Below are 25,809 nucleotides of genomic sequence, written 5' to 3'. Positions count from 1 at the left end.
GAACTTTGATCCTGGGCTTATAGAGAGTAGTCACCTTAGTTTATCTACCTTCACCTGTTAAAGTATTTCTGATAAACTCCCCAGTCACCTCAGGTCAATCTGAAACTGTTAAAAAGGCAGAGACGTTTTTTACCTTCTTCATGGGAAGAAAGGGCTGCCACATTTGTGATGGTGCCAAGGTGGGTTAGGATGAAAAGAGTAGGGTCCTTTTGAAGTTCTATCAGTTACTTTATGGTTTGTTGACTTTTCTTAACAAGCTGACACTTCACTGAGTCAGTTGGCTTGAAAAGAAACACAAGTCGCTTTTTTTAACATATAATGCAAAGAAAGACTTGGAAAGAATGAACAATGAATCAGCTATAAATGAGAAACAAGCGTCTGGAGGTAACAATATTTGTCACTGGGTTTCTACAAGGTTTTTTTTTTTTACTGTGATTTTAGCAGATGGTTCCAAACAATAGGGTCATTCATTTAACTTCCGTGGTATAAATAGTTGCAACCATGCATATTGTTATAGTCAGAGCTACAGAAAAAAAATAAGGATTTGAATCCACAAATATATCTTAATAAATTATTAATAATTGTTCTTAAAAGAAATTCAGTTGCCGTTTTCTCTATATAGAGCAAATTGAGCTCTTCGCAAACCAAATAATGACAATATTCTTCCTATAGATGTTTTTGATGAAGGAAGCGATATCCTGAAACTAAGCCCTGAATCCGTATCACTTTAGGGTGATTATTATGCTAAAACTCACAAAGTTGTCCTCATATTTCACCAGTGGCCACTTTATCTACCAAAGGTTTCAAGGCATTGAATGTATAATATAATATGGTTTCTGGAAGAAAATAATAAAGGAGGAAGTGGGGGGTGGGGATGAAACAGAAAAGGAGAAGGGAAGGGAGGAAAGATGTTGGAGAGTGGAGCTCTGCTGCTAGTGGGTGTGTGACCCTTATAGACCCTTCATTTCTCTGGGCCTCCTTTCCTCAGCAGGAGAAGAGCATTGAACTAACCCTTTGATTTTTAATTTTTTTTTTCTTTGACAGTGAAGCTCTTTTTTTCCCCCTAAACACATCTATTGAACCACTATATAAATAGTGAACTTCACTTCCTAGCAACATGGCCTCTGATCTGATGCAAATCTCAGTCTCACTATAAATTCATTTGAATGTTGGGTAAGATAAAAAGAATTGTCAATACAAAGTTGATCTTGAAGTGAGACTGGGAAATCTCAGCTTGCAGGAAACGAAGAGGGAACTAGTTCTACAAATGAAGCTTCAGCTCCACAGGGGGGTTTGGCCATGAACATTGATTCTCATGGCTCAGGGCTGGAATTTTAATCCCCACACAGGATTCAAGGTGGGGTTGCCTCCTGTAAAGTTATGAGCCAGGACTGAAGCTGCTGCCTAAAGCCAGAAACTTGCAAGAGCTGCCTTCTCTGCTTAACAGGGAGTAGAAAAACTGCCTATCAGTCAAAGGAAGAGTAAGTTCATCCTTGCATAGAGTGCTGTGTGGGGAGATGAAATGTCTCTTGAAAAGTCAGAGCCAAGGTCTGTGCCACACACAGATGTAGATCTAAATTTAAATGTCTTATATGATAAGAGAATTCTGAAAAATAAAACACAAACTGGTCCAGAACCACAAAAGCTATGAAACCCTAGCAAATGTAATTGCAAAAATACTTGGAGGGAAATATTCACAATCTAGCATGCATGGACCTTCTACAGAAAACAGCAACACCCCCAAAACAAACAAACAAACAACCTCCCAATAAAAATTACTAACCATGTGAGTTCATGAACCACCATAAAGAAAAGTCAGTAGGCCCAGTAAATAAGAGGATTAGCCATTTTAATAATTTTAGGTAATAGAACAATCTGAAGAAACCATAAAATGAGTATGTTTAGAATCATTAAGTACATTGAAAGGTAAAAATTGTAATGAAAGGCAGTATTAGAAACTCTAAAAAAGAAAAATATAGTCATAGAAATTTAAAATTGAATACATGTATTAAACATCAAGTTCAAAACACAAAGAGAGGACTTAGAAAGGTAGAAGTGGAAGATATGGTATAGATAGAATGAGAAGGTTCAACTAGGAGTTTCAGAAGGAAAAAAAGGGGAGAAGCAAACATTCCAAAGAGAATGCTTATTTTCCATAATTGTTGAAGACAAACTCCTTAAATTCAAGAATCACAAATCCCAACAAAATAAATCAGTATAAACGTACATCTTGGTGTGGCCAACCATTGGTAAGAGAAAGTCTTTGAAGTCAAAGAGAAAAGATAGATTTCCTATAAAGGAAAAACTGTTCTTGTTGGCTGGAAGATATCTTGAAAGGGCTAAGAGAAGATAACAATCAATCTAGAACTTTATGCCCAATCTCTCAACATTTTACTTGCTACAAACCCTTAAATATAAATCAGGCAAGATACAATCCTAATAGTCAATTACACATTTAATAAAAACAATGATTTATCCCCAAACTGTAAGGTGTAACCACTGTTGGAGAAACTACCTTGGAATAAATGGCTCCACAGCAGGGTTATAGGGAGAGGTTACAAATAAAACTCATTCATGGAGTCATTCATAATCAAGTTACTGTAGCAAAGAAGTTCCAGTCAGACATACCCAATGTGCTATAGAAGACTGTCAGTGTGATTTAGTTCATAAATAAGAGACTCTTAAATTTGGTAGAATCTTTACAGTATTTTTAAAGAGATGGAGGGTGACTACGAAAATCTTTAGTCCTACTCTAAGGCTCACTGGTTATCACATGCAAAATTACCTGTAAGAGTTATACTTAAAAAAAAAGAGGGACTTGCCTGGTGGCTCACTGGTTAAAAACCCACCTGCCACTGCAGGGGACACAGGTTCGATCCCTGGTCTGGGAAGATCCCACATGCCACGGAGCAACTAAGTCCAAGAGCCACAACTACTGGGCCCACTTGCTGCAACTACTGAAGCCCATGCACCTAGAACCCATGTTCTGCAATGAGAAGTCACTGCAATGTGAAGCCTGCTACCGCAACGAAGAGTAGCCCCTGCTCACTGCAACTAGAGAAAGCCTGCGCACAGGAACGAAGGCCCAACGCAGCCAAAAAAAAAAAAAAAAGAAGTTCCAAATCTATGACCTCTCTGTGATGATAAGTGGCCATCAGTAGTGAGCCTCCAGATACTTTCAAAATAATAAATGCACTTAATCTGTCATTTAGGAAAAGGTGATTGTAAAATGAGTGAGAAAATAACCAGTTTTTGAAAGATGTTAATGCTGTGAAGAGAACATTTTGGGTTTTGGGGGGGGATTTTTTGCTTTTGCTTTTTTTAACATCTTTATTGGAGTAAAATTGCTTTACAATGGTGTGTTAGTTTCTGTTTTATAACAAAGTGAATCAGTTATACATATACATATGTTCCCATATCTCTTCCCTCTTGCATCTCCCTCCCTCCCACACTCCCTATCCCACCCCTCTAGGTGGTCACAAACCACCTAGCTGATCTCCCTGTGCTGTGCGGCTGCTTCCCACTAGCTATCTATTTTAGGTTTGGTAGTGTATATATGTCCATGCCACTCTCTCACTTTCTCAAAGCTTACCCTGCCCCCTCCCCATATCCTCAAGTCCAGGCTCTAGTAGGTCTGTGTCTTTATTCCCATCTTACCCCTAAGTTCTTCATGACCTTTTCTTTTTTTCTTAGATTCCATATATATGTGTTAGCATACAGCATTTGTTTTTCTCTTTCTGGCTTACTTCACTCTGTATGAAAGACTCTAGGTCCATCCACCTCACTACAAATCTCTCAATTTCGTTTCTTTTTTGGCTGTGTAATATTCCATTGTATATATGTGTCACATCTTCTTTATCCATTCATCTGTTGATGGACACTTAGGTTGCTTCCATGTCCTGGCTATTGTAAATAGAGCTGCAATGAACATTTTGGAACATGACTCTTTTTGAATTATGGTTTTCTCAGGGTATATGCCCAGTAGTGGGATTGCTGGCTCATATGGTAGTTCTATTTTAGTTTTTTAAGGAACCTCCACACTGTTCTCCATAGTGGCTGTATCAATTTATATGCCCACCAACAGTGCAAGAGTGTTCCCTTTTCTCCACACCCTCTCCAGCATTTACTGTTTGCAGATTTTCTGATGATGGCCATTCTGACCGGTGTGAGGATACCTCAATGTAGTTTTGATATGCATTTCTCTAATGATTAGTGATGTTGAGAATTCTTTCATGTGTCTGTTGACAATCTGTATATCTTCTTTGGAGAAATGTCTATTTAGCTCGTCTGCCCATTTGTGGATTAGGTTGTTTGTTTTTTTGTCATTGAGCTGCATGAGCTGCTTGTAAATCTTGGAGATTAATCCTTTGTCAGTTGCTTCATTTGCAAATATTTTCTCCCATTCTGAGGGTTACCTTTTCGTCTTGTTTATGGTTTCCTTTACTGTGCAAAAGCTTTGAAGTTTCATTAGGTCCCATTTGTTTATTTTTGTTTTTATTTCCATTTTCCTAGGAGGTGAATCAAAAAGGATCTTGCTGTGATTTCTGTCATAGAGTGTTCTGCCTATGTTTTCCTATAAGAGTTTGATAGTGTCTGGCCTTACATTTAGGTCTTTAATCCATTTTGAGTTTATTTTTGTGTATGGTGTTAGGAAATTTTCTAATTTCATACTTTTACATGTACCTATCCAGTTTTCCCAGCACCACTTATTGAAGAGGCTGTCTTTTCTCCACTGTATATTCTTGCCTCCTTTATCAAAGATAAGGTGACCGTATATGCGTGGGTTTATCTCTGGGCTTTCTATCCTGTTCCATTGATCTATATTTCTGTTTTTGTGCCAGTACCATACTGTCTTGATTACTGTAGCTTTGTAGGATAGTCTGAAGTCAGGGAGCCTGATTCCTCCAGCTCCATTTTTCGTTCTCAAGATTGCTTTGGCTATTTGGGGTCTTTCGTGTTTCCATACAAATTGTGAATTTTTTTGTTCTAGTTTTGTGAAAAATGCCAGTGGTAGTTTGATAGGGATTGCATTGAATCTGTAGATTACTTTGGGTAGTAGAGTCATTTTCACAATGTTGATTCTTCCAATCTGTGAACACGGTATATCTCTCCATCTATTTGTATCATCTTTAATTTATTTCATCAGTGTCTTATAATTTTCTGCATACAGGTCTTTTGTCCACTTAGTTTATTCCTAGATATTTTATTATTTTTGTTGCAATGGGAAATGGGAGTGTTTTCTTAATTTCACTTCCAGATTTTTCATCATTAGGAATGACAGAGATTTCTGTGCATTAATGTTGTATCCTGCTACTTTACCAAATTCATTGATTAGCTTTCAAAGTTTTCTGTCAGCATCTTTAGGATTCTCTATGTAGAGTATCATGTCATCTGCAAACAGTGACAGGTTTACTTCTTTTTTTCCAATTTGGATTCCTTTTATTTCCCTTTCTTCTCTGATTGCTGTGGCTAAAACCTCCAAAACTGTTGAATAAGAGTGCTGAGAGTGGGCAACCTTGTCTTGTTCCTGATCTTAGTGGAAATGCTTTCAGTTTTTCATCATTGAGGACAATGTTGGCTGTGGGTTTGTCATATATGGCCTTTATTATGGTGAGGAAGGTTTACTCTAGGCCTACTTTCTGCAGGGTTTTTATCATAAATGGGTGTTGAATTTTGTCGAAAACTTTCTCTGCATCTATTGAGATGATCATATGTTTTTTCTCCTTCAATTTTTAATATGGTGTATCACGTTGATTGATTTGTGTATATTGAAGAATCCTTGCATTCCTGGAATAAACCCCACTTGATCATGGTGTATGATCCTTTTAATGTGCTGTTGGATTCTGTTTGCTTGTATTTTGTTGAAGATTTCTGCATCTATGTTCATCAGTGATATTGGCCTATAGTTTTCTTTATTTGTGACATCTTTGTCTGGTTTTGGTATAGGGGTGATGGTGGCCTCTTAGAATGAGTTTGGGAGTGTTCCTCCCTCTGCCATATTTTGGAAGAGTTTGAGGATAGGTGTTAGCTCTTTTCTAAATGTTTGATAGAATTTGCCTGTGAAGCCATCTGGTCCTGGGCTTTTGTTGTTGGAAGATTTTTAATCACAGTTTCAATTTCAGTGCTTGTGATTGGTCTGTTCATATTTTCTATTTCTTCCTGGTTCAGTCTCGGCAGGTGCTGTCTACAAGAGACCCACTTCAGACCTAGGGACACATACAGACTGAAAGTAAGGGGATGGAAAAAGATATTCTATGCAAATGGAAATCAAAAGAAAGCTGGAGTAGCAATTCTCATATCAGACAAAATAAACTTTAAAATAAAGACTATTACAAGAGACAAAGAATGACACTACATAATGATCAAGGGATCGATCCAAGAAGAAGATATAACAATTGTAAATATTTATGCACCCACATAGGAGCACCTCAATACATAAGGCAAATGCTAACAGCCATAATAGGGGAAATCGACAGTACCACAGTCATAGTAGGGGACTTTAACACCCCACTTTCACCAATGGACAGATCATCCAAAATGAAAATAAATAAGGAAACACCAGCTTTAAATGAAACATTAAACAAGATGGACTGAATTGATATTTATAGGACATTCCTTCCAAAAACAACAGAATAGACATTTTTCTCAAGTGCTCATGGAATATTCTCCAGGATAGATCATATCTTGGGTCACAAATCAAGCCTTGGTAAATTTAAGAAAATTGAAATTGTATCAAGTATCTTTTCCGACCACAACGCTATGAGACTAGATATCAATTACAGGAAAAGATCTGTAAAAAATACAAACACATGGAGGCTAAACAATACACTACTTAATAACGAAGTGATCACTGAAGAAATCAAAGAGGAAATCAAAAAATAACTAGAAACAAATGACAATGGAGACACAACAACCCAAAACCTATGGGATGCAGCAATAGCAGTTCTAAGAGGGAAGTTTATAGCAATACAGTTCTACCTTAAGAAACAGGAAACATCTCAAATAAACAACCTAACCTTGCACCTAAAGCAATTAGAGAAAGAAGAACAAAAAGCCCCCGAAGTTAGCAGAAGGAAAGAAATCATAAAGATCAGATCAGAAATAAATGAAAAAGAAATGAAGGAAATGATAGCAAAGATCAATAAAACTAAAAGCTGGTTCTTTGAGCAGATAAACAAAATTGATAAACCGCTAGCCAGACTCATCAAGAAAAAAAAGGGAGAAGACTCAAATCAATAGAATTAGAAATGAAAAAGGAGAAGAAACAACTGACACTGCAGAAATAAAAGGATCATGAGAGATTACTACAAGCAACTCTATGCCATGAAAATGGACAACCTGCAAGAAATGGACAAATTCTTTGAAATACACAACCTGCTGAGACTGAACCAGGGAGAAATAGAAAATATGAACAGACCAATCACAAGCACTGAGATTGAAACTGTGATTAAATATCTTCCAACAGACAAAAGCACAGGACCAGGTGGCTTCACAGGTGAATTCTATCAAACATTTAGAAAAGAGCTAACACCTATCCTTCTCAAACTCTTCCAAAGTAAAGCAGAGGGAGGAACACTCCCTAACTCATTCTACGAGGCCACCATCACCCTGATACCAAAACCAGACAAAGATGTCACAAAGAAAGAAAACTACAGGCCAATATCACTGATGAACATAGATGCAAAAAATCCTCAACAAAATACAAGCAAACAGAATCCAACAGCACATTAAAAGATCATACACCATGATCAAGTGGGGTTTATTCCAGGAATGCAAGGATTCTTCAATATATGCTAATCAATCAACGTGATACACCATATTAACAAATTGTAAGAGAAAAACTATATGATCATCTTAATAGATGCAGAAAAAGCTTTCGACAAAATTCAACACCCATTTATGATAAAAACCCTGCAGAAAGTAGGCATAGAGGGAACTTTCCTCAACATAATAAAGGTCATATGTGACAAACCCACAGCCAACGTTGTCCTTAATGGTGAAAAACTGAAACCATTTCCAGTAAGATCAAGAGAAGGACAAGGTTGCCCACTCTCAGCACTCTAATTCAACATAGTTTGGGAAGTTTTAGCCACAGCAATCAGAGAAGAAAAAGAAATAAAGGAATCCAAATCAGAAAAGAAGAAGTAAAGCTGTCACTGTTTGCAGATGACATGATACTCTACACAGAGAATCCTAAAGATGCTGCCAGAAAACTACGAAAGCTCATCAGTGAATTTGGTAAAGTAGCAGGATACAAAGTTAATTCACAGAAATCTCTGGCATTCCTATACACTAATGATGAAAAATCTGAAAGTGAAATTAAGAAAACACTCCCATTTACCATTGCAACAGAAAGAATAAAATATCTCAGAATAAACCTACCTAAAAGATCTGTATGCAGAAAATTATAAGACACTGATGAAGAGAACATTTTGAAACAATTTTTTGGAAATGTTTCCATTGCCACAGTGTTGCCAATAATGATACTGCCTATTAAAGCAATATTATCTGCTCACCTTTAAAACCTAGAAACAGAATTTTTCTGTGTTAAAGCATCCAAATTAAGAGTGATAGTGTATTTTAAACCCACTTATTAAAAATATTAAAGAGCAACATATCCTGATCAATTTGCATATGTGAATGATTGACATCAGCGAAGATGGAAATTAGCAGCCTTGTTTCAACAAAAACCTTTACAAACAGGTAGACGGCATTAAAATATGAATAGTGTGATTTAGTAAACACGGCCAACAGTGTGCTTCCTCCACTGGGGTTTGTATAACTGAGCAATAACCTCCCTTCTTGAAACAAACCAAACTTTTCACATATATTTATTTTTAATTTAGGTTTATACAAGTTTTGTAATGTATATATTGTAATATATTACAAATAAATAATTGTAAATATGTTAGGGGGTAGGTACTCAAAATATTTTAAGGATTGGGTGTGCCACATTTTAGTTTGGAGATCACTGGTCTGGAGTTGTGTTTCTCAAACGAGGGAAACATGTTAGGAAAGGTTACTTAAAATGAAGATGCCTGGGCCCGAACCTAGACCTGCTGAATAGGAAGGATTCTCTGGGACTGGGCCCAGGCTTGTATATCTTCAACAAGTTCCCTCCCAATTCTGATGAACACCAGAATTTGAGAACCATTTTTCTAGAAAATAAAGCCCAGCTCCTTAGGTGGACATTCAGAGTCCCACCATGGCCCTCGTCTGCTTGCTGTTCTGGTCCCCATCAGCCCCACACATGGAAATGCTGTAGCCTCAGAAACTGCCTCTTTGCCCATTTCCATGGCTCAGCCCGGCACCCAGCATGAGGCAGATGTCCAAGAAGTGTTGACTCAACTCCTACCAGCAAGATACCAGGCTCTGACTTGTCTCTGCATTTTGCACATGCAGTTGCCTGAACTCTTTTTTTTTTTTAATTTTATTTATTTTTGGCTGTGTTAGGTTTTTGTTGCTGCATGTGAGCTTCCTCTAGTTGTGGTGAGTGGGGGCTACGCTTCGTTGCGGTGTGTGGGCTTCTCATTGCTGTGGCTTCTCTTGTTGCGGAACACGGGCTCTAGGCACATGGGCTTCAGTAGTTGCAGCACGCAGGCTCAGTAGTTGTGGCACATGGGCTTAGTTGCTCCATGACATGTGGGATCTTCCCAGACCAGGGATCAAACCCATGTCCCCTGCATTGGCAGGTGGATTCTTAACCACTGCACCACCAGGGAAGTCCCTGAACTTTTCTTTTTGAAATTTCTTTTCCCTGTTCCTCCCATCAAATTCTTATTGATCCTTCATTCTATGTTTAAATGTTGTGTACTCTGTTACTCACCACTCCTATGTCCTTGTGGTATGACTTACCACATTTTATTATATTTATTTACTTATACATTTCCCTCTTTTAATTACAAGCTCCATGAGTATTTGACACTGTCTCTTTTCTTTTTTTTTTTTTTTGTCATACTTCAGGTAACATTTATTGATTGCTTGTTTTGTTTTTTGGTTTTCTGAAATTTATTTTTATTGAGATAACATTGATTTATAACATTATATGTTTCATATGTACAACATTATATTTCTACTCCTGTATACCCTACAGTGTGCTCACCACCAAAAATTTAGTTTCTATCCATCACCATACAGTTGATCCCCTTTACCCATTTTGCCACCCCTGCCCCACCCCTACCCCTCTAGTAACTACTACTCTGATCTCTGTTATCTAGGTGTTTGTTTTGGTTTGGTTTGGTTTGTTCATTTATTTTGTCTTTTGTTTTTTTATTAGTTCTTTGTATTCCACACATGAGTGAAATCATATGGTATTTGTCTTTCTCTGTCTGACTTATTTAACTTAACATAATACCCTCAAAGTCCATCCATGTGGCCACAAATGGCAAGATTTCATTCTATTTTGTGGCTAATATTCCATTGTGAATATATATGTATATATTCATATACATATACATACCACATCTTCTTTATCTGTTCATTTATCGATGGACACTTTGGTTGTTTCCATATCTTGGCAATAAATAATGCCACAGTGAACATAAAGGTGTATATATCTTTTCAAATTAGTGTTCTCGTATTCTATGGATAAATACCCAGAAATGAAATTGCTGGGTTATATGGTAGTTCTATTCTTAATTTTTTGAGGAATCTCCTTTTTTTTTTCCATGGTGGCTACACTGGTTTGCATTCCTACCAACAGCATATGAGGGTTCCCTTTTCTCCACAACCTCACCAATACTTGTTATTTCTTGTGTTTTTTATAATAGCCAATCTAACAGGCATGAGATGATTTTAACCTTGTAGTTTTGATTTGCATTTCCCTAATAATTAGTGATGTTGAACATCTTTTCATGTACCTGTTGGCCACCTGTATGTCTTTGGGAAAATGTCTATTCAGCTCCTCTGCCCGGTTTTTAATTGGGTTGTTTGTTTTTTGTTGTTGTTGAGTTGTATGAGCTCTTTATATATTTTGGATATTAATGCCTTATTGGATATACCATTTGCAAACATCTTCTCCCATTCAGTAGGTTGTCTGTTCATTTTGTTGATTGTTTCCTTTGTTGTGCAGAAGCTTCTCAGTTTTATGTTATCCAATTTTTAAATGTTTGCTTTTTTTTCCCTTGCCTGAGGAGTTATCTAGAAAGATATTGCTAAGACCAATGTCTTAGCAATGTTAGCAAACATAGGCATACTGCCTGTGTTTTCTTCTAGTAGTTTATGGTTTTAGATATGGTTAAGACTTACATTCAAGTCTTTAATCCATTTTGAGTTGTTTTTTGTGTATGGTGTGAGATGGTGATCTCGTTTCATTTTTTGCTTGTAGCAGTCCAGTTTTTCCAGCACCATTTATTGAAGAGACTATTCTTTCTCCATTGTATGTACTTTGCACCTTTGTCATAAATTAATTGTCCATAACCGCATGGGTTTTTCTGCCAATACCATGCTTTTTTGATTACTATGGCTTTGTGATTTAGTTTAAAATCAGGGTGGGTGATACCTCCAGCTTTGTTTTTTCATTTGTTTGTTTTTTGTTTTGTTTCATTTCATTTTGTTTTGTTTTGTTTTCCCCCTTAGGATTGCTTTTGCTATTCAGAGTCTTTTGTGGTTTCATACAGACTTTAGAATTTTTTATTCTATTTCTGTGAAAAATATCTTTGGGATTGCATATAATCTGTAGATTTCTTTAAGTAAAATGGACATTTTAACAATGTTAATTCTTCCAATTCATGAGCATGGAATATCTTTCCATTTATTTGTGTCTTCTCCAATTTCTTTCAACAGTGTCATCTAGTTTTCAGTGTACAAAAAACTATCTCATTCTTGTGTGCACCATTCCCCACCCAGCCACCTTCTCCACTCCTCCTTCCCTGCCCTGCCTCAGCCTCTGGAACATCATTAGTTTTGAGGATATGCAAAAGCAGCTGGAGGATGAACCAACCTGGAAGAAAATAGTAGAGGGAATTTAAGATCTTTTGATACTCTTAAAGTCCAGTTAAAATAGAGAAGCAAAGTTTCATTCTTAATTCTGAATAGAAATATTTAGATGCCTAGGACTAAACTGAGACTTCACTGTCTTTTGGTTGTAGGCTGTGTCTTTAGATTTTACTTTGAAAATATTAACTTTAGAGAATCTGATTCTTAGACAAGTAATCTTTTAAATATATTCCTTAGAATTATACTACCTACAACTTTCAACATGATAAATACTATTTTAAGGTAGTGATTTTCTAAATCCTAGAAATATTAACTCCATATAATGTTTTTCAGTTTTATTGTGTGATTTTTATATAATAATCTCCTGTAATACATTGGTTTTTTAATGAACATATTCTCCCTTATCCTGGTGTTAAGGATAGCACATGTTTAGCTAATGAAAGACTAGTACTGACATGTTAAAAGACTTACCCTAAATTATATATGAGTGCAGTTAAGCCCAAGCTTCCTCTCTTCCTCTGTTCTTGAATGCAGAAATCTACCCCTCAGACATGAGATACCCTGATGCACCCCCAAGGCTGGGATTGTTCCATTGAACCACATACAATTCCTATTACCTTTTCTCTGTCCATCTGTATCCCCTTCCCTACTCCCCAGCTCGATCTCTTGTTTTCTATTTTGAATGACCCAGCTGAGGCCTGCCATTGGCATTGCCAACCTTGTCTAGCCCAGAGTACAAAGTTTTCTGGCCCCAATGGATATCATGGTTGGAGGTCTTCCCCCAAAATATTTTTAAATTGAAGTATAGTTGATTTACAATGTTGTGCCAAAATATTTTTTAATAAGAGTGAGTCTATGTAGATTAGCTGTAGATTTTGGTGATTTCCATGGCTCACTAGGAATTTTCTCATGGTTTCTCTTAAGGGTCAAGAGGAAAGTACAGAAAAGTACCTTTATAACTGATTTTTATGTCTGATAATCTGAAGATTGTGTTGTCCGTATAGACAGCTTTTTCAGATTCAAGAAGTAAACTGAAATTTTAGATGTCACCAGATTCATGGATGTTTCTCACATCATCATCATAGTAATAATAATAATAATTTGTTGAGCACTTCAGTTTGCCAGATACCTTATAGAGATTACCTCTTTCCATCCTCACAAAAGCCCTATGAACTGGAGGCTGATACTCTCCCATCACACAGAAGCAGTACATGTGGCCCAGAAAGATGAAGTGTCTTTTCCAGGGTCACACATTTATACAGTAGCAGAGCCAGAGTGTAGCCCCAGGTGGTCTAGCTCCTGAGATTTTGTGTTAACTTCTGCATCTCATATCAAAACCCCATTTTCAGTTTTTAGAAATGAGTTAGCAATTTGAAAATTATTTTTAAAAATACAGAGGATGTTGTTTCAAAGGGTCCCTAGAGCATCTTGATCCACTTGAATTTGCAATGTGTCCTACATTTCTGGATGCTTTTTCAAATGCTTACTGTACTTTAATTTGCAGGCCCAAGAAGCTAATATTAAAAGCTTTCAAACAATATTGGTTCGTCTTTAAAGACACGTCTATAGCCTACTTTAAAAATAAGGAACTTGAACAAGGAGAACCAGTAGAAAAACTAAATCTTAGAGGTAAGAGGGTCCAATATCTTGGTATGGCTTGTCATGGCCCAGGAAGCGGATGAAAGCCAAGACTCCCACCAGTGAAGCAGGTTCACTCCCAGAGGAACCTCTTATGTCATGGGTTGTCAGTGACCGCCTGCCTGCAGCTCCTCCTCCCTGTGAAACATGGACCTGAAATGCAAACCAGTGAATGGTTATTTGTGTTATGCTGTCCCTTCTTTCCCAGTGTGTCCAAGTCTCTGAAGTGGTGGTAATTGGTGTCATAAACATAGTACATTAGACATTGTTGGATCCTGAAAAACACTCTGAATTCCAAAACAATTATGTCTAATTCAGTATCACTTTTGTGCCTGATTTCTGAAAGTGGCCGTGAGTGTACTGGTAACTCCATTAACTAAAAATTTAATTAACTAGTGCACTCAATTCCCTTATCATTGTGACAATCAGAGGATTCCCTCTGCTTTAATTCATTTCAAAGCTTATATTCAATAACTGATTATACGAGTTAGAATAGCCAAATCAACCTGAAAAATGAATTCAACTGATGATTATTTAAGAAATCCATAAAAGCAATATTTTTATTTATCCATGTTATGTTCATAACTTATCTAGTTATCCTTTAATTAATGTTATCAGCCTGCTCCTCAGTTTTTCAGAAGAGAACCAAATCTGAGGAGCTTATGTTCAAAGTCTTTATTTTAGATGCACATCTGATATTTGTCTAAGAGATCTCTCAGAACTCAGTTCTGTCCTTGCCTTTTATCACTCAGGCTGTGAAGTTGTGCCAGATGTAAATGTAGCAGGGAGAAAATTTGGAATCAAGTTACTAATCCCGGTTGCTGATGGTATGAATGAAGTATATCTGAGATGTGACCACGTAAGTAAAACCACAAAAATGGTAAGTCACCTCACCTTTATTAAGCCTCAGGACAAACCATCTCAGGTGTTTTCTCAAATGAGGGCACTCATCAGTCAGCTATTGCTTTGTAACAAACAATCACAAAAATCACACAGACACATACGAATAAACGTTCTGCAGGTGGGCTGGGGATTGAATGATCCAGGCTGAGGGCATCTGGGCAGATCTGCTTCAAGCCATCCACCTGGCTCGGCTGGCTCCTTATCGCAGGCTGAGCTCATGGGATTTATTCTGGGTCCCAGGCTGCCTGGGGAGGAGGCTCTTCTCATAGTGATGGCAGAAGTGCCAGAGGGGAACTGGGAATGTGTGAGACCTCCTAAATCTTAAGCTTGCAGTCAATCGGTAGGTACACTGTCATTTCCACCCATGCTCCATTGACTAAAGCACATCCATGGCCAGGCCCAAAGTCAAGATATGGGAAATTACACTCTAGCTCTGGCGGGAGGGACTGTAAAATTACATGGCAAGAGGTGTGGATGCTAAGAGGGTGAAGATTGAGGCCAGTGATTCAGTGAACCACACCTACTGTTGCCCTGAAGAATTAATTCGATTCTGCACCTGCATCCCCTCGGCTTCTGGGACCACTCCCCTTTGCTCCCTGAGGTAACGAATGAGCACAGACATTAAAGAACAATAGAAGCCACCACTAACTGGTTCAGCACCACCAATGGACCTGATTCCTGCTATGGGATTAGAATCTTTACTAAGGATAGGCCAGGGGAGAAATAATATGAGAAGTCAGTTAATGATTTTTCCTCATTTTCTTCTGTCATAGAGATAAGATGTGATATGAAAATGGAAATATGTGTCAAGGAGGCTATCGAGTAGTTTGGGTTTTCACCTGTCTGTGCCCCATGGAGCTCCTTTTTGTCCTTGGTTCATCTTTTTTTTTTTTTAATTTATTTGGTTGCATCGGGTCTTAGTTGCGGCAGGTGGGCTCCTTAGTTGCAGCTCATCAGCTCCTTAGTTACAGCACATGGTCTCCTTACCTGTGGCTCGCAGGCTCCTTAGTTGTGGCATGCAAACTGTTAGTTGCAGCATGCATGTGAGATCTAGTTCCCTGACCAGGGTTCGAACCCAGGACCCTGCATTGGGAGCATGGAGTTTTATCCACTGCACCACCAGGGAAGTCCCTCCTTGGTTCGTCTTTAAATGCAAAGTTCTCCACATGAAATTTCTTAAAGTTGACATTCATATTCTCTAGTCCCGTGGTATCTAGAAATTCAACACAGGACTCAAAAGCTCTCATTGGACTTTAAATTACGTGGTTAACAGTCAGTCTGAATGTGTGCCACTTCATATCTTTCCTTGCTGGGAAGGTGACGGTTTTGTATCATAGAGATGAAAGCCCAGGTCCTGCTCTGTTCCCAGCATGGCTGCTTTGCATTTGAACTTACTTCTCAGCTCTCTGGTGTTTGCTGCAGGAGAGTCAGTATGCCCAGTGGATGGCTGCCTGCATCTTGGCATCAAAGGGCAAAACCATGGCGGACAGCTCCTACCAGCCAGAGGTCCTTAACATCCTTTCATTTCTGAGGATGAAAAACCGGAACTCAGCATCTCAGGTGGCTTCCGGTCTTGAAAACATGGATATGAACCCGGAATGTTTTGTGTCACCTAGGTGTGCAAAAAAGCACAAGTCTAAACAGGTACTGCTAATCTGGTTGGGGTGATTGTCTGCAGCAAATTCTGTATTTTCTGAAATAAAATAAATAATTTAAATGACTGAGATCATCATCATGAAAAATCAGCTGATAGGGAAATTTGACTATGAACTGGGTATTAGATGATATTAAGAAATTATTGTGAATTTTGTTAGCAGTGACTATACTGCTAACTGAACATGGCAATATTCTCAGAATAAACCTAATTTAAAAATAATGATTTAATCCCCACAAATTAAAATTTTAAGTTATGCTTCCATAAGAGTGGGGTTGAAAGTTACACAGATAAACTGATTCAAGTAGAACCATTGTCCATGGAGACCACAGACCCCAGAAAGAACTCAGGACTCTTCATCTACATAAAGCTTAGATATTTATGTGTTGGTCCATCTTCCTGTTTCTCCACAGTGATTTGCATGTATTATAGAAAGAGAGAGAGAGAGTGAATGAATGAATGGGAGGAATTGTCTTTGTGGAGCTGTAGTTGGGCCTTGCATTCATTCCTCTTGTTGGGGACCCGGGGCCAACGGGATGATTGCTGTAGAGAGTCAGTGCCTGCTAAGGAGAATTTGACATCTCCCACTTCTGCTTAGCTGGCAGCCCGCATCCTGGAAGCCCATCAGAACGTGGCCCAGATGCCCCTGGTCGAAGCCAAGCTGCAGTTCATTCAGGCATGGCAGTCTCTACCTGAATTCGGCCTCACCTACTACCTTGTCAGGTGATTACAATGCTCACTTGCCTCTCTCACTTTCTGTTCAATTTTAAGTGGTTTCATGGAGCCCAGTTTATTCTCATTTGGGCTAGAATGTAGAACTCTTTCTTTTTTTTTTTTAATTTTAGAATACTGTCCTTTCACAAATGGCCCAAACACTTTTGGCTGCTCATGACAATCTTCCATACCTCTGTTCACAGTGCCTACCAGATCTCTCTGCTTCTCCTGGGTCCCCTAAGTTTTCAACTTAGCAGCACGAGTGATCCTTTTAAGATCTCAGTCAAACCACGTCAGGCCTCTGCTCACCACCACTGAAGGCATTGTGTCATACTCAGAGTAAGAGCCAAATCCTTACAGTGGCCCTACAAGACCTTAGTGCTGGAATTTCACATCCTCTCCCCTCCTTCACTGTGCCCAGCCACACTGGCGTCCTAGCAGGGCCTTGAGCCTGAGGAAAAAAAAAGACTCTGGCTTTCACACTGGCTGTGCCCTCTGCCTAAGATACTTTTTCCCCAGATATCCACATGGCTCACTCCCTCACAGGCATTAGTTCTTTGATCAAATCTCCCTTCTCACTGAGATCTTCCCTCTCGATTTAAAATTGTAACAACCTCATTGCCAGTATTCCCTGTCCCACTTCTGTGCCTTATCCTCCTTTATGACCTTATCTGGCATGTATATTTCGCTTATTCATGACCCTGTCCCCCAACTAGAACACAAGCTGCATGAGGTCAGGAATCTTCTGTCTGTTTAGGTCACTGCTGTATTCCCAGTGCCTAGAAGGGTACCTAGCATACACAGTTCATGCTAATTTGAATTAACTGACTTGACTGCCTCTTATTTTGCTTTCCTCTGATGTCAGTTTCACTTAAATAATGTCTGCAGGACAGCCTACTCTCCAGCCTTCATATTCTATCCTAATGAAAATGCCCTTCTATAGAAAGTTAATCCCTCATTGTCTGTTCTTCAGAAATGATTTGAAATGTTGGTATTCTCTTTAAGAAGTTGTATGTGAATGAACATCATGTTACAGGAAGCAGTTTCATATTTTAATTATTTTTTTTCAGATTTAAAGGAAGCAAGAAAGATGACATCCTGGGAGTTTCATATAATAGATTGATTAGAATCGATGCAGCTACTGGGATTCCAATTACAACATGGAGATTTACAAATATGAAACAGTGGAATGTAAACTGGGAAATCCGGCAGGTAAAGTGAAAGTTTTTGGTACATTCAGCATTGAGCCTATAAATGTGTGTTCCCTCAGAACTGCAGCTTATTTTGATTTTAAGAAGGTGTTATTATACTTAGAACTCAGAAACCACAAGCATGTGGTAATTGTCTGCTAAAATAATCACATGCAGTTCTAAGCAGTTTCCTAGCAAGCACAGACCAAATGCTTTTGAATTAACACAAGTTGGCTTAGTCTCCATACAGACAGACTCTAAAATTGCTGAGCAGTTTGATTAATTTCTTTCAACTCAGTGTATGATTATGTAAGATTTAGGCTGACAATTACTTAGCTGAAACTACCTGAGACGTAAATATCATACAAAATAAATAAAAAACAGGCGTCATCTGACTGGCTGCCAAGAGGTGTAACTGGTTGAGAACTCAGAGGCTCAACTGCCCGCCTGGAGAGCATTCCAGTCCCAAAGGGGAAAAGTATCAGAGAAGCCAGCGAGGTACACAGGGGTCATGGAGGAAACTTAGCCTCTGAGTTCAGGAGCCCTGAGCCCCCATCGTCCCCGCCCTAGGAACCAGGTCAGGCCATGCCTGCATCACAGGACGTGCTAGACCAAGTCAGACACACCTGAGTGTCCTGATGATTTAAAACATTCTGCTGTTGCTGATATAGGATCTTTATCGCATTCCTTTGGCATTCCCATTTTTCCAGTATAAAGCTGTCAATGTAGAGTGAGGATAAGTGACTCACATTTTTCTTTTTTTAAGAACCATGGATTCCTCTCAGCAGGGCTGTTGACCATCTGGACTCATTTGCAGAACAATGTTCTGAGATTAGATGGCCTCTAAGGCAGTGACTCGGAAACCTTGTTGTACCCTCAAGGTCGTGTAAATCCGACTCTGGGAAATGCAAATCAAAACTACAAAAAATGAGGCACCACCTCACACCAGTCAGAATGGCCATCATTAAAAACTCTATAAATAACAAATGCAGGAGAGGATGTGGAGCAAAGGGAACCCTCCTACACTGTTAGTGGGAATGTAAGTTGGTACAGCCACTATGGAAAACAGTATGGAGGTTCCTCAGAAAACTAAAAATAGAATTACCATATGATCCAGTATCATATGATTACCATATGATCATTACCATATGATCCAGCAATCCCACTCCTGGGAATATATCCTGACAAAACTCTTAATTCAAAAAGATATATGCACCCCTATGTTCATAGCAGCACTATTCACAGTAGTCAAGACATGGAAACAACCTAAATGTCCATCAACAGATGAATGGACAAAGAAGATGTGGTACATAGGTACAAAGGAATACTACTCAGCTATAAAAAAAGAACAAAATAATGCCTTTTGCAGCAACATGGATGCAGCCTGAGATTATCATACTAAGTGAAGTAAGTCAGAAAGAGAAAAACAGGGCTTCCCTGGTGGCGCAGTGGTTGAGAGTCCGCCTGCCGATGCACAGGACACGGGTTTGTGCCCCGGTCCGGGAAGATCCCACATGCGGCGGAGTGGCTGGGCCCGTGAGCCATGGCCACTGAGTCTGCACGTCCGGAGCCTGTGCTCCGCAACGGGAGAGGCCACAGCAGTGAGAGGCCCACGTACCGCAAAAAAAAAAAGAAAGAGAAAAACAAATACCATATGATATCACTTATATGTGGAATCTAAAATATGACACAAATGAACCTATCTACAAAACAGAAACAGACTCACGAACATAGAGAACAGACTGGTGGTTGCCAAGGGGGAGAGGATTGGGGGAGGGATGGAGTGGGAGGTTGGGGTTACAGATGTAAGCTTTTAAATATAGAATGGATAAACAAGGTCCTACTGTATAGGATATAGAGAACTATATTCAATATCTTATGGTAAACCATAATGGAAAAGAATATTTAAAAAAGAATGTATATGTGTATAACTGAATCACTTTGCTGTACAGCAGAAGTTAACACAACACTGTAAATCAACTACAATTTAAAAAAAAAATGATCCAACTGTGCACCTTAAATAGGTCTGTTTATTATACATCGGTTATACCTCAATAACACAGTTTGGAAAAAAAAATCTGACTCTGGGAATTACTGAGATCAGTGATTCTTTTTTTGTTTGTTTGTTTTTAAAATAACATTTATTTTTTTAAAGTTAACATGTGCATAATAGGAAACCGAAAAACACAAGAAGCAAAAAGCAAAGTCATCCATAATCATAAGCAGTTTACCGTTTGATGTGTCCTTCTAGGTCTCATTTGTGTATCTATACAACTAAGCATCCATTTTCATATAACTAAGATCATAGTTATGTACTGTGCTTTTTCAGACATTAGGAATATTTACCATTTCAACGTCCCAAAGCTATTTGAGTATTTTGATAACCAAGAATACACTACACCAACTCAATCTACAAGGAAAAAAATGTAATCCTGCCTTGCTTGGCAACAAAAACTTCATAAAAGACAAAAATGGCAACAGGCTTCTAGATAAAGATATTGGAAGAGTTATGATTAAAATACCACATTTCCTTAATGTTCCATTAAAAATGAGACAGAAAGCAAAATATAAATACAAACACATCCACATACATGCCTCCCTTTATACTTCCTTCTGCCCCTCTGCTGCTAACCTAATGAGCTAGTCCTGACGTACATTTCTCAGAGACGGTTTAACAATTCCATATCCAAGATGCTGCTTTTTTTTATCAGTTGTAACAAAGATATTTACCAATTGGTTAATTCATTAGCTCTACTTTTTATCATACATTGTCACCTCAGGATATCTAAAAGCTTAGATGTTGCAAAATAAAGAATGAGCCTTGCAAAAGACTTTTGCTGGTGTGTACTATTGAACATTTCAACTTATCCATTGCTGTATATGTTACATGCCTTTGGTTTAACTTTACTGTATATATTATGTACATACTGGACAAATGGGTCCTAATTTTATAATATCTAGTCTCTAGATATTAAAGGGGTTGCCAGTGTATGACAAAAGTAGAGTTGGTAAACTAACACATTTTGTACACTTTTGTGTTAAAATTCATTGAAAGGCCGTCTTTTGAAAAGGACCTTTGGAAATGAAATTGTAAATCACATCTAAGTGACACATGTGCCTGTACTCACCCACTGTTGGATGATGGAAAGAAGTAATTGGGAGAAATGAAGGGTTCTAGACTAGAATGTTTCTGTGTAGATCAGTGATTCTTAAAGGTCCCCAGCTGATTCCACTGGGCAGCCAAGGTGGAGAACGGGTGAAGCTTCAGTTTCTTCCAGTGTTAGAGTTTATGACTTCCAGCTGGGAAGGAGTGAGGGCCGTGGCTGTAGGAAAATTCACATGAGCCTTTTTCTCTCCACTAAAAAATCTGCAAAGCACTCTGCCCCTCCACACAGGGAGTGCTTAGACAGTTCTTTCATCTAAACAAGAGCCAGACAGGAAATATCTTTTGTGTTGAGCGTTAGAATGTTTTGCCAGGTGTGCAGCAAAGCTGACACCACAAGAGGGCGCCCAGAGAGCAGAGACGTTTTCTGTAAGCTTTGATGCAAGCAGTGGGTTTTGCAGGGTTTGGGGAAACCCATCTGTCAGCACCTCAGGAGTCCTCAGCTCTGGGACCATCTCCAGCCAAGCGGCTTCTTTCTCATTCGTCTTTGTCAGAGCTTAAGTATACCTGTGCCTTCCTCTTCCAGGTGGCGATCGAATTTGACCAGAACGTCTCCATCGCATTCACCTGCCTGAGCGCGGATTGCAAAGTCGTGCATGAGTACATCGGGGGCTACATTTTCCTGTCCACCCGCTCCAAGGACCAGAATGAAACTCTCGACGAGGACCTGTTCCACAAGTTGACCGGTGGCCAGGAGTGAACAAAGCAGGCCTGCTGGACCTACACAGAGGGCAGTCCTACCCGGACGTTGGGTCAACAGCCTGCACCATGTGTACATTCCAGGCTGACAGCATATATTCACCACCGGACACCCAGACCCTTGCCTCATTTCCAGCACCCTGCCTAGCACATCCCTCTCCTCACTCTGCCCTCTGCTACCCGCTGTGGAAGGGGCCTCAGTTAACCTCTTCTGTAATGCGGGGCAGGAGAGAGGACACTGCTCGGCATTACTCCAAGGCTCCATGTGTAGCTATGACCTGCAGAACCTGCAAGTGCATGGCTAGAAGCTGTCCGTATGCTTATCTGCTTGTTTGCTAAGTCAAAGGAAAGACAGGTTAAAAGCACATGTAGCAAGGACAAATCTTATTCCCCAAACTCAGGTATGAAAAGAAATGTCTTTCCTTAACAGAAGTGCCTTTAACTACCATCTTGTGAAAATGGCAGAGGGAGCCCCCGCATACACTTTTGTCCCATAGGTCAAAGTCTGGGGGTGAAGGTCTGGGGAAAGGTGGAGTTACCTGGTACCAGTTGGTGACAAGGGGTCAGAGTAGTGGCCCTCAGTGTCATCAGTCCCGAGTGACATCTGCCAAGGTGACCATTGACCCATCTGGTCTTGGACATCGGTTACTGCCCCACCTGCAAGTCCCATTCCATTCCTGGGGAGCCTTCAGCCACAATTAAAGGGGATCCCTTAAGTCCTTCTAAAGACACAGTGACACAAGGGTTCATGGAAACCCATTTCTCAAACCCACTCCATGTCTCAACAGCTTCTACTCTGGGTTGAGGCTCAGGAAGATGGGCTTAGTTCTCTCTTCATAAAAACCACCTCCCAGCATCAAGGTTTCCAGTGAGGTCTCCATCCCAACCAGTCAGGGAGAGAAGAACAGGACACAGGGCAGCCCCGTACCCAAAGACCACCAACTTAAGGGCTCTCAGCTTCCCCAGGGGCTTCTGTCTACTTAGGGCCTTTGGCTGGTCTGTGCGGTAGGGAAACCTTGCTCTTATCACTACCCAGTGTTCTGGATTTGTGTCTTGTTTATATGACTCACAGCCTTTCCCCTGAAGGCCTTTGGCTTTGTAAATCAAAAGCAGATAATGGACTTCTTTTTTCCTCTACTTTTTGCTCTGCTGTCTGTGCCTTGAGACATGAATGTGGGCCAGTTAACAGCTGCCTCAATTGTCATTTTCTGTTTTGGTTCATCAGTGTTGGGAGGATTGAGTTTTAAGAAGGTAAAAGGCAGTACTGGGGTTAGAGGGAAATATCAGATGTATTTTAGTATGTTTTTATAAATATTCTTCTGTCACACAAAGGATGTGGGTTGCAAGGGTAAGGCTGAGACTCTGTTTCCATTTTGAAGTTCTTTTAGGATGCAAACCTCAGGGGGCCTGGCTGGACTTCAGATGCCCAAAAACATTGGCTGTTGCTTTATTTTCTAACAAAAGTGTTTGGGAAGAGAGATCTCTGCAATTCTGGGGGCCACCTCGAGACAGCCTTGGCTGGGGACCCTTGGGCCCTGAGCCAGAAGCTGTCACTGGAAATTCCTCTTTCAGCCTCTCCTTAGAGGTGAATGTTATTGAAGAATCTTCAGGCAACTGAACTTCTGAGGCCTAGCTTAAAGCCTGGATGTGGCTTGGGCACTTGGAAAATCTGGTCCATGTCAAAAAGAACTGAGTTTGAAACGTTTTGTACAGAAACCAGTGCCAAGTGAACTGCGTTGAACTTGGTGGTCATTTCTCCATAGTCCTGGGCTCCATTATTTTAGAGCCTAGCTGGGCCCAACATTAAAGTAAGCTCCTTGATGTCACAGTTTCCCTGTCTGCTGTCAAACGCAGCTCTGCCTAATTTACCAAAGCTAAACCTTTGGTTCAACCTTCTGCCTTAGCTTTTCCTGGTTGTCTGACATTTCCATGAAAACACTCAGAAGAGCTGACCAGTTTAACCAGACTTTCAGGGGAGCATTTCTTCCACAACTCCACAGTCACATCCCAGAGGAATAAACAAGCATGGCAGGAAAACCTTAAACACTGCTATTCCAAAGAGCAACTTAAGGACTTTTTTTTACATTGGGTGCAAAGGTCACCTGACTTCCTATGATGAAATTTGAAATGAATGTGTGCCTTTCAACCCTGTTTGATTTCTTATCTACAGTACATGGGGAATTCTGCATTTTTTTGTCTGTTATTTTATATGACTTTTTAAATTAAAAGGTTTATATGGATTTGAATATGGTCTAGTTGTGTCCTCTCCAGTCTGTTGCCTCTAAAAAGGTGAATATTTTCTCCATTATGAAAAAGGAGTACAACTTTCAGGTTTAACATTTGCTTTTCCTCACAATTCCAATATCTGAGCTATTCTCTGCAGTGAGATTGACTTAGAAACCTCACTTAATCATTGGTTTCAACTCTTTTCTCATTGACTGTCACTAGATTTCCTGACATATTGTGAGCTCTTTTTATCCGGGTCCACCTTTTAGAAAAAGCACGATAGAGCAAAAAAGTAGCCAGAGGCAGAGGGACATCAGAGGGCCTCTGATTTGATGACCCAATGTCACGGGCACATCTGATTTAGTGATAGATGGTCCATAAGGGTTAGGAATGTGTAGTGTTTAGATATCCCTTCATGCAATTCTTTTTTTTTTAATTTAACTACAGTTGATTTACAATATTGTATTAGCTTCAGGTGTACAGATTCTTATCCATTATAGGTTATTACAAGACATTGAATATAGTTCCACGTGCTATATAACCCTTTGTGCAATTCTCACGTCAACCCACAGGGAGCAGAAACGGCTTGCCTTATCATTTCACAAAGGAGAAACCAGGCTCCGAAGGTGAAGTAACGTGCCCAAGGTCACACCAAGAGTAAGCAGTGGAACCAAGATTCAGAGCCAGGTCTTAATTCCAGAGACTACTGAGCTTAACCCAGCAAACCCCACCCTTCCATTTCCAGCCCTGCTCAGCCTTGAACTGCCTGCCCCACTCCCAGCCCCAAGGCAGGCCTCTCCCGAGCTCAGTGTCCCCATGTCACACACCGGTGGGGGAGGGCCAGGGAAGTCAGAGGATTGGCTGCCCCAGAGGAGCTGGGGAGGTACAGGTGGATCAAAAAGTTCTGGAAGGGACTTCCCTGGTGGCACAGTGGTTAAGAATCTGCCTGACAATGCAGGCGACATGGGTCCAAGCCCTGGTCCGGGAAGATCCCACATGCCGTGGAGCAACCAAGCCCGTGCACCACAACTACTGAGCCTACGCTTGAGAGCCCATGAGCCACAACTACTGAGCCCATGTGCCACAACTACTGAAGCCCACGTGCCTAGAGCCCGTGCTCTGCAACGAAGAGTAGCGCCCACTTGCCACAACTAGAGAAAGCCCATGTGCAGCAATGAAGACCCAACGCAGCCAAAAATAAATAAATTAATTTTTTTAAAAAAAGGTCTGGGAGCCAGAGAAGTGAGTATTTTGATTCTGGGCAAGTTTCATTTTCAGTCCCATGGTAGAAAAATAAACAAATGAGTCTTTCATTTCAAAACACATCTTTGAGTTGTAGGCACTTGAAGCCAAAACATCCTGCAATATTTGTTTTCTGAAATTGCTAAAAAAAAAAAATGTAATTCACTTGTAAGTAAAGACTTCTTTTTCACTTCAGTACATTCAGCAAAGAGTAAAATAGAAAGGGAGGCTCCCTTCCACACCTCCAACCTCCCTGAGAGATTCTGCGGTGACAGGAGGAAGGGGAAAAGGCAGGAAAATCATGTGAAATAATGAAATACATATGAACTATATTCTTTCATTATTTTCCCACACAAACACATGATTTTTATGAAATCACAGGAGATATGATCATGTGAAATAATGCTATATATATGAATTTTTTTCATTATTTTCCCACACAA

General features: G+C 39.7%; 1 protein-coding gene across 3 annotated transcripts in view; it reads left to right on the top strand.

Annotated features, from left to right (window-relative positions):
• Nucleotides 1-24,149, top strand: part of FERMT1 (FERM domain containing kindlin 1) — a 66,428-nt gene extending 42,279 nt beyond the window's left edge. For all 3 annotated transcript variants that reach the window (XM_033440302.2, XM_004276454.3, XM_049700001.1), the window contains 6 exons: nt 13,442-13,566; nt 14,328-14,434; nt 15,901-16,122; nt 16,731-16,855; nt 17,917-18,058; nt 21,726-24,149. In XM_033440302.2, the coding sequence (XP_033296193.1) occupies nt 13,442-13,566; nt 14,328-14,434; nt 15,901-16,122; nt 16,731-16,855; nt 17,917-18,058; nt 21,726-21,899 (895 nt within the window). In that variant the 3' untranslated portion in view covers nt 21,900-24,149. The remainder of the gene's footprint in view (nt 1-13,441; nt 13,567-14,327; nt 14,435-15,900; nt 16,123-16,730; nt 16,856-17,916; nt 18,059-21,725) is intronic.
• Nucleotides 24,150-25,809: the final 1,660 nt, after the last annotated feature.

This window comes from Orcinus orca, chromosome 16 (assembly GCF_937001465.1).
Source record: "Orcinus orca chromosome 16, mOrcOrc1.1, whole genome shotgun sequence".
NCBI lineage: Eukaryota > Metazoa > Chordata > Mammalia > Artiodactyla > Delphinidae > Orcinus > Orcinus orca.
The sequence above is the reverse complement of the archived record's forward strand: the minus strand, read 5'-3'. Positions and strand labels throughout refer to the sequence as shown.